Source organism: Cibotium barometz, chromosome 3 (assembly GCF_041138505.1).
Source record: "Cibotium barometz isolate CiBa-2024 chromosome 3, ASM4113850v1, whole genome shotgun sequence".
Lineage (NCBI taxonomy): Eukaryota > Viridiplantae > Streptophyta > Polypodiopsida > Cyatheales > Cibotiaceae > Cibotium > Cibotium barometz.
In genome coordinates this window covers 10,569,385-10,577,726 of record NC_141048.1, presented here as the reverse complement: position 1 = coordinate 10,577,726, position 8,342 = coordinate 10,569,385, and the positions used below count along the sequence as shown (strand labels likewise).

Below are 8,342 nucleotides of genomic sequence, written 5' to 3'. Positions count from 1 at the left end.
GAAAGCAAATTGCCCACCCCTCCCCCCTTCTCCACACACACACACACATACATATCTTCTAATATTATATTATGTGCATGTGTAAGAGAGGGAATACACACACACACACACACGTATATATATGTGTATCTATAGGTATGTAAGCATGTATATATAAATAGATTTATATGTATGTCGACGCACACACATATATGTTTATGCACACACACACACACACACACACACACACACACACACACACACACACAACACACAACACACACACAAGTACATGATACGTGCACACACGAATACAAACACACATACACACACTCGCACGCATGGACATACATGCAACACATAGAGATATGCACACTTGCACACATACTCAAGCTTGCACATACACACATGTGTATACATGCACACAAGCACATAAATACACTCACATACACAAGTACATGTGCACACATGGACATGCACACACCCACACACACATATGCACCTGCACATGCACACACATAAATGTACACATGAGTATATTCACATGCTCACACACACATACATGCAAACACTCGCTATGGATACACATAAATAAAAACATACACACTATGTACACACACAACAACAAATACACACTAACACATACACACAATCAAGACACTTGCACAAACACATGCACGCGTGAAGACATTACACAATCACACATATGTGTGTATGTGCACACACAATCACACATATGTATGCAAAAGAGAAGACAAAAGACATTGTATATAAGATACACTTATTTAAGAGTGAACACACCTCATCATGTATCTCCACGTATTAAAATTTAATATTAATTAAAAATATATGCGTATATGTCTTTATTTATTTTATAAATGCACATGTATATATAGGTATACGTCTCTAAATATAATAAAACATAATATTATAGATAATATATATTTACATGTGAGAGAGAGAGAGAGAGAGTGTGTGTGTGTGTGTGTGCACATGTACATGAGAAAGAAGTGTGTTTGTGTGTGCACATGAATGTATGTGTGTGTGTGTGTGTGTGTGTGAGAGAGAGAGAGAGAGAGAGAGAGAGAGTTTCTATATGTGGGGAGAGTGTGTGTGAGAAGAGAGATAGCGTGTGCGTGTGTGTGTGTGTGTGTGAGTTGAGGGAAGAGAAAGAGAGAAAGAGAGAGAGAAACATAGAGAGAGACACAGACATGGAAGTCTATGTGTGAGAGTGTGTGTTTGCATTAGTACATGTGCATGTGTGTACATGTGTGTGTGTGTGTGTGTGTGTGTGAGAGAGAGAGAGAGAGAGTTTTGACATTTGAGAGTGTGTGCATGTGTATGTGAGAGAAAGAGGGTGTGCATGTGCATGTGTGTGTGTGTGTGAGAGAGAGAGAGAGAGAGAGTGAGAGAGAGAGAGAGAGAGAGAGAGAGAGATTACATGTAAGATACATTTATTTGAGAGTAAGCACACCTCACCACTCATCCCTACCATTAAAATTTAATCTAAAATTTAATTAATTAAAATTATATATATGTGTGTAAATCTATTTAAGCGTGTGTGTGTGTGTGTGTGAGAGAGAGAGAGAGAGAGAGAGAGAGAGAGAGAGTTTCTATGTGAGAGTGTGTGTGTGTGTAAATCTATTTAAGCGTGTATGTGTGTGTGTGTGTGTGTGTGTGTGTGTGTGTGTGAGAGAGAGAGAGAGAGAGAGAGAGAGAGTTTCTATGTGAGAGTGTGTGAAGAGAGAGGGAGGGTGTGTGCATGGGGGAGAGAGAGAGAGAGAGAGAGAGAGAGAGAGAGAATTTCTATGTAGAAGATAGTTTCTGTGGGAGAGGAGAGAGTGTGCATTTGCATTAGTGTATGTGCGGTGTGTACATATGTGTGTGTGTGTGTGTGTGAGAGAGAGAGAGAGAGAGAGAGAGGCATAGGATTTCTACGTAGGAGATAGTTTGTGTGGGAGGAGAGAGTGTATGTTTGTATTAGTAAATGTGCGGTGTGTACATGTGTGTGTGTGTGTGTGTGTGTGTGTGTGAGAGAGAGAGAGAGAGAGAGAGAGAGAGAATCTGCATGCATGTGCATACATCTGCATTTATGTGTAGAATGTGCTTGAGAGAGAGTGAGATGGGGCAGACCTGGAGAGAAAGAGAGAGAGAGAGAGATGTAATGAGGGAGAGGGTGAAAAAAGAGAGAAAGAGAGTGAGAGATAGAGAATAAAAAGTAGCTTTTAATAAAATATAAACAGAAATATAAATTAAATAGAAAACATATATGCATATGTGTGTGTATACATGTGTGTGTGTTTTTATTTACATTTATACATACATACATATGTATGTATGTACATACATACATATGTATGTATGTACATACATACATACATACATACATACATATATATATATATGTTTTTTTTGTGTGTGTGTGTGTATGTGTGTGTTTCGATGTGTGTATGATATATCTATCTATATATTTAAAAGTGACCACAGCTTATCACCCATCTCAATTAAGTTATGTCGATGTTTGTATTTATATTTTTAAATACATGTATATATGTATAAGTATATGTGTGTATGTATAGGTATATGTATCTAAAACATAATATTATATATACTATATATTTTCATATGTGTATGTGTGCGAGAGAGAGAGAGAGAGAGAAAGAGAGAGAGAGAGAGAGCGCGCTTCTATGTGTGGGAGAGTGTAAGAAGAGAGAGAGAGTCTGTGCATGTGTGTGTGTGTGTGTGTGTGTGAGAGAGAGAGAGAGAGAGAGAGAGTGGGTGTGTATATGTGTGTGCATGTGAGAGAGAGAGAGAGAGAGTTTCAACATTTGAGTGTGTGTACGTGACAGAGAGAGGGAGAGGGTCATGTGCATGTGTGTGTGTGTGTGTGTGAAAGAGAGAGAAAGAGAGAACATTGCTGGTGCAATACTAGTATAATTGAACCAAACCGTTTATTCCTGGGTGTTTTACTTTTAAAATTTAAAGGGGAGAAAAAATAGAAAGGGCTAATTATGTCAGCGTAGAAAAAGTTGTGCAGGTCCGGACACTAGGGCTACAGCACACGTGCAGACGGCTGAGCCGAGCCTATGTAAGGATGCGCTTTCAAAACTGTCGCATTGGTGGGGCAAAGTCAGTGTATTTTCCCGCAGAAGGTTGATTAGCAAGATTGAGCCGAGCCTTGTTGTTGTGGATCAAACAAACCAACCAAAATGCCCCACATCTCAAGCATAAGGTTAGCGAGGAGCATCGTTGTTGTGGACGAAAAGACCAACCCAACGGCACCTGCTGATTTTAAACATAACGTCGGCCTGTGGTTACAGATATGCTGGGGAAACAGAAGAAGATTCTTCTGTCAGATTGTCCAAAGCAGGGCTGCGAGTGGAGAACTGTGTTGTTGATGGTTGGGAGAAGCTTGGCTTCTCACAGGATGCACTTGATTCTCTGGAAGAAGGGATGCTTCCCCAGCCTTCGGTTGAGAACCTCACACACATCTTGCACAAGTGCACAAAAGAAAAAAATTCAGCCTGTGCTCTGCCCTTGCATGTTTTCATGCTCAAGAGTGGGTTTGAAGCTCATAGATCACTTGGGAACTACCTGGTCTCCATGTTGGTGGAAGTCGGAAGCATGTGCATTGCTCAGAAGGCTTTTGACAGGTTGGTGTTCAGCAGTGAGTGCTCGTGGAATTCTCTTATTGTTGGTTACATAAAATGTGGGGAGTTGAAGCATGCTTTCACCTTGTACGAGAAAATGCAAGAGGATTCTCTACATCCGAGTGGGCATACTTTTGTTGCCTTATTGAAGGCGTGTGTTAAGCTGAAAGATGTGGAAAGAGCCAGTGAAATACATGCTGAGATTTCCAGCAAAGGGTTGTTGAAAACAAACCTTTTCGTTGGCAGCACATTGGTTGATATGTATGCCAAATGTGGCTCACTTGCAAAAGCACAAGAAGTGTTTGACATGCTTCCAACTCGAGACGTAGTCACATGGACTGCACTGATTGCAGGATATGTGCAACACGAGCGTGGAGAGGAAGCACTGAATTGTTTTGAGCAGATGCAACTTGAGGGTGTCTCCCCAAATGCTGTCACATTCGCTTGCAGCTTGAAAGCTTGTGGCAGCATTGGAGCCACAAACAAGGGCAAAGAAATACATGACGAGATTGCAAGAAAAGGGTTCTTGGAAAGAGACCTTGTTCTTGGTAGTGCATTGGTCGATATGTATGCCAAATGTGGCTTACTAGCAAAAGCACAAGAAGTGTTTGACAAGCTTTCCTCTCGTGATGCAGCCTCATGGAATGCACTGATTGCAGGATATGCTCAACATGAGCAAGGTGAGGAAGCACTGAACTGTTTTGAACGGATGCAACTGGAGGGTGTTACTCCGGATGCTGTCACATTTGCTTGTAGTTTGAAAGCTTGTGGCAGCATTGGAGCCACAAACAAGGGCAGAGAAATACATGCTGAGATTGCCAGAAAAGGGTTGTTGGAAAGACACCTTGTTCTCAGAAATGCATTGGTTGATATGTACGCCAAATTCGGCATGCTAGCAAAAGCACAGGAAGTGTTTGACAAATTTCCAGTTCATAATGTAGTCTCGTGGACTGCATTGATTGCAGGTTACGTCGAACATGAGTGTGGTGAGGAAGCACTTAATTGTTTTGAACAGATGCAATTCGAGGGTGTCTCTCCAAATGCTATCACATTTGCATGCAGCCTGAAAGCCTGTGGCATTATTGGAGCCACAGACAAGGGCAGAGAAATTCACGCTGAGGTTGCTAGAAAGGGGTTGTTGAAAAGAGATCTCGTTCTTGGCAATGCTTTGGTTGATATGTATGCTAAATGTGGCATGCTAGCAAAAGCGCAGGAAGTATTTGACAACATTCCAACTCATAATGTAATCTCGTGGACTGCACTGATTACAGGATATGCCCAGCTAGGAGAAACTGAAAATGTCCTTTGTATCTTTGACAGAATGAGAAAAGAAGGCAGTAAACCAAATCCGGTCACTTTCATTAGTGTTCTTAATGCTTGCAGTCATGCAGGTCTGGTAGATAAGGGTCAGACATATTTTGAGGTCATGAGCAAAGACTATGGCATCGTTCCAACTCTTGAGCACCACACTTGCATAATCGATCTCCTTGGCCGTGCAGGACAATTAGACAGGGTGGTAGCAATGATGAAGAAAACACCGTTCCATCCTAATATTGTAATGTGGCTTACTGTGCTGGGTGCTTGTCGAAAGTGGGGTAATGTGGAGCTGGGAAGACAAGCCTTTGAACAGGCAGTGCGATTGGATGATAAGGAATCTTCAGCTTATGTCTGTATGTACAACATCTTTGCAGATGCTGATATGCAGGAGGATGCAAAGAAGGTTGAGGCAATATGAGAGAAAAAAAAAGCATGGAAGAAGCGAGGGAAACTGTTGGTGGGCTGATGCTGGTGGGATTGTGCATTTCTTTTTAATTGCGGATAGAAACTATCCTGAAATCGAGATTCTTTAGGCAAAGCCAGAAGAGCTTGCCCTCAAAATATAGCAGCAAGAGAATGACCCAAGTTTGTATAGACATACCTGATGATGCAAAGAAAAAGTTGTGTTGTGCTCTTGTGATGCCGTAATCAGTACGCCCATATCCTCACTAGCTGAGCTTGATATCTCAACATTTATGTCTCTACTGCAACTTGGTATACGAGGTTGGTATATGAGGTCCACATTGTCACCATCCATGATGTTGTGACTTAAGACCTATGATGGTGGGGGGGCTCTTGGCTTCCAATGGTTCAATGTAGATGGTCACTTGTGCTTCTCCCTCCTCATCTCCCTTGAGAAGTTTTCTTAAGGTCAATTGGTTCGTAAGTGTTACCCATTAAGGGGTGGTTGAGGTGGTAGAACTGGCAGTGGCAAGGGCATATCTGGGACTCTTAGGATTCTTCTCGAGGACAGCATTAGCAATCATGGGTCTCATTGATGGGGATGAAAAAGCCAAAGGTCTTCCTACATTAGTAGTCAATTTATAGCCTCACTTGTTGGTTTTACAGCAGTGAGTCGGCATGTCAACTCTACACACCAGAGATCTCCTCGTCTCACGGTCTCCAATTTCGGCATTTAGTACTTGTGTGATTATTATGGGAAATTGGACACTTGGCCAACTTGTGTGTGGGATACAGATGCAGTTGACCTTTAGCCTGACTCGGCCCTCCACAGTTGTTGGGCTATTTGTTACGTAAGTGTTGTAGCAAGCTCTGTGGACTCATTTTCCTTTTTACTGGACTTGAAAGAAACAATGCCAAATGAGGCTTTAAGTGGAGTTCCTTCATGTAGCTTACGTGTGTGAGTTCTCATAACGTTATCATCAAAATCTAGAGCACTATTTAAAGGACATGTGTTGGTACTACATTGTTAAGCATAATGTTGGAGGCCTTCCAGGAATCTCTTGGTTAATAACCTCAGGCTGCTTTATATGTTTCAGCACTATCTTATAAAAGTTAAGTGCCTATTCATGTGGGTAAGATGGCAAAGCGTCGTACAGTAGGTTGGGCGGATGAAACCATGTTAACCAACGGAGTGGTTAATACTAAGGTAAGATCTTGACTTGAACAATTAGGTTCTTGTAATCCTATATGGAGAAAGGAGGAACTTATAGCTCTCTGGATTCATACATTCCTAAGTGTGTTGTAAGTGGTAAAAGACACTTGGAGCCATGTAAAGGTGTTCGCATGGGTATATATATGGCATGGTCACCATGAAACTTGTTTCGGTGGCCTTGAAACTCGTTTCACGTTTCATTGTTGAAATGTTTCACTTGCATCATCGAAACCATTTTGTTTCATGTGGAACAGAAAGTTGGTGATTTTTTCTATGGTTTAGTCTCTCTCTATATTTTTAAGTCTTTCACTTCCCTTCTTTTATGTCTCTTTTGCTCTCCTTTCTTCAATGGTAACATTATAGCAATATATTTTCATATTGTCATGCATATATCATTTCGATCTATCGTTTCATTGTGCATCTATCCACATTTGAAACGTTTCATTCCAAAATAGATCATTTCGACAACGAAACGTTTCAGCAATGAAATGTTTCGCGGTGACCTTAGTTATAAAGTCAAGATGGGTGTTAAAAGACACTTGGAGCCATGTAAAGTGCTCATATGCTCACATGGGTGTGTATATGGTAGTTATAAAGTCAAGATGGATGGTGGATTAAAGGATAATCTAGAACAGCTACCTTTACTTCTTTCCTTGGTGATCTCAAGATTTTTCTCTTTTTGTCTATACCCTTATCACCACAATGTCAACCTCTTAAATAAACTTATGAAAAGAAAATAGTGTCTTAAGACATTACTCTCTCTTGGGAAATTTTTGAAAGCATTAATTATGAGTTTGAAGATTATAGGTAATCCATAGATTTAAAAATATATTCAGACATATTAATCTATATTGGACTCAGTGGGAAAATACATTGCACTTGTCCTTTGGGCACTTATAGGATCCCTTCGAATTTGAGCAAAAAAGCATGCACATTTGTATTCGTAAAGAAGTCAACTAATCACAACATCTTAGTGTAAAGATGATTAGCATATCATAATAACTCACTCGCACTTAGAGGACTCGTTTCCCAACTTAAGACAAAGCAACACATAGAGACCCTTCTATAATAAGCACTCAAGCAACATTGCACATGGGATGTAGTTGGAAATCCTCTTGCACGAGTCTACACCATTATCTCCGTTATGGCATCTAGTGAATAGATAGTCATGATATTAACACAGTTGTACTTCAAAAGATGAATATAAAAACTTCTATGGTATCTAGTGAATATGGCACCAAAATGTTTTTTGCATTTTCATTAAATATATTTTATGAGATTTTCAAGAATGAGAGTTTTTTTCTATGGTTTCATTTTAGTATGTAACGATTAATGCTTAAAAAAGTCAATGAAATGATGACCCTTCATATCCTCTCTATTTAAAGCAATGAAATTATGAGCCCCCATATGCTTTCTATTTGCATGTATTCACCCCTCCATATCTTCTCTATTTAAGGCAATGAAACGATGACTCCCAATATGCTTTCTATTTGCATGCATTCACCCATACCCTTTCTATTTAAGGTCTCACAATTATCTATAAAAGGCCTCCAAGGGCTCATTAACGAGTAAAGGGAAGGAAAGAGAACTAGTAAATGGAGGGAAACAGAGGAGGAGAGGGAGAGGATGGAAGTGGGAAACTCATGCCTAAGCCTAAGGTTGTATTGAAGTGGCATTTAATTAATACGTCTAAAAAACGTGTGAATATAATATACACCTAAAAAAAAGTGTGAATATGGCATCTAGTGACTATTAAAGTCATGATATATATTCACTTTTCA

At 40.2% G+C, this 8,342-nt stretch overlaps 1 protein-coding gene across 1 annotated transcript; it reads left to right on the top strand.

The window, feature by feature from the left end:
* The first annotated feature begins 2,955 nt into the window (after window positions 1–2,955).
* LOC147639699 (pentatricopeptide repeat-containing protein At3g09040, mitochondrial-like) lies at window positions 2,956–6,355 on the top strand. Its single transcript, XM_086772931.1, has one exon. It carries the CDS (start codon window positions 3,433–3,435, stop codon window positions 5,362–5,364), a length of 1,932 nt encoding a protein of 643 aa, XP_086629057.1. The 5' UTR covers window positions 2,956–3,432; the 3' UTR covers window positions 5,365–6,355.
* The last annotated feature ends 1,987 nt before the right edge of the window (window positions 6,356–8,342 follow it).

Excerpts from the sequence above, each read along its gene's own strand:
- LOC147639699 (XM_086772931.1), top strand. The coding sequence starts at position 3,433 with ATGCTTCCCCAGCCTTCGGTTGAGAACCTCACACACATCTTGCACAAG.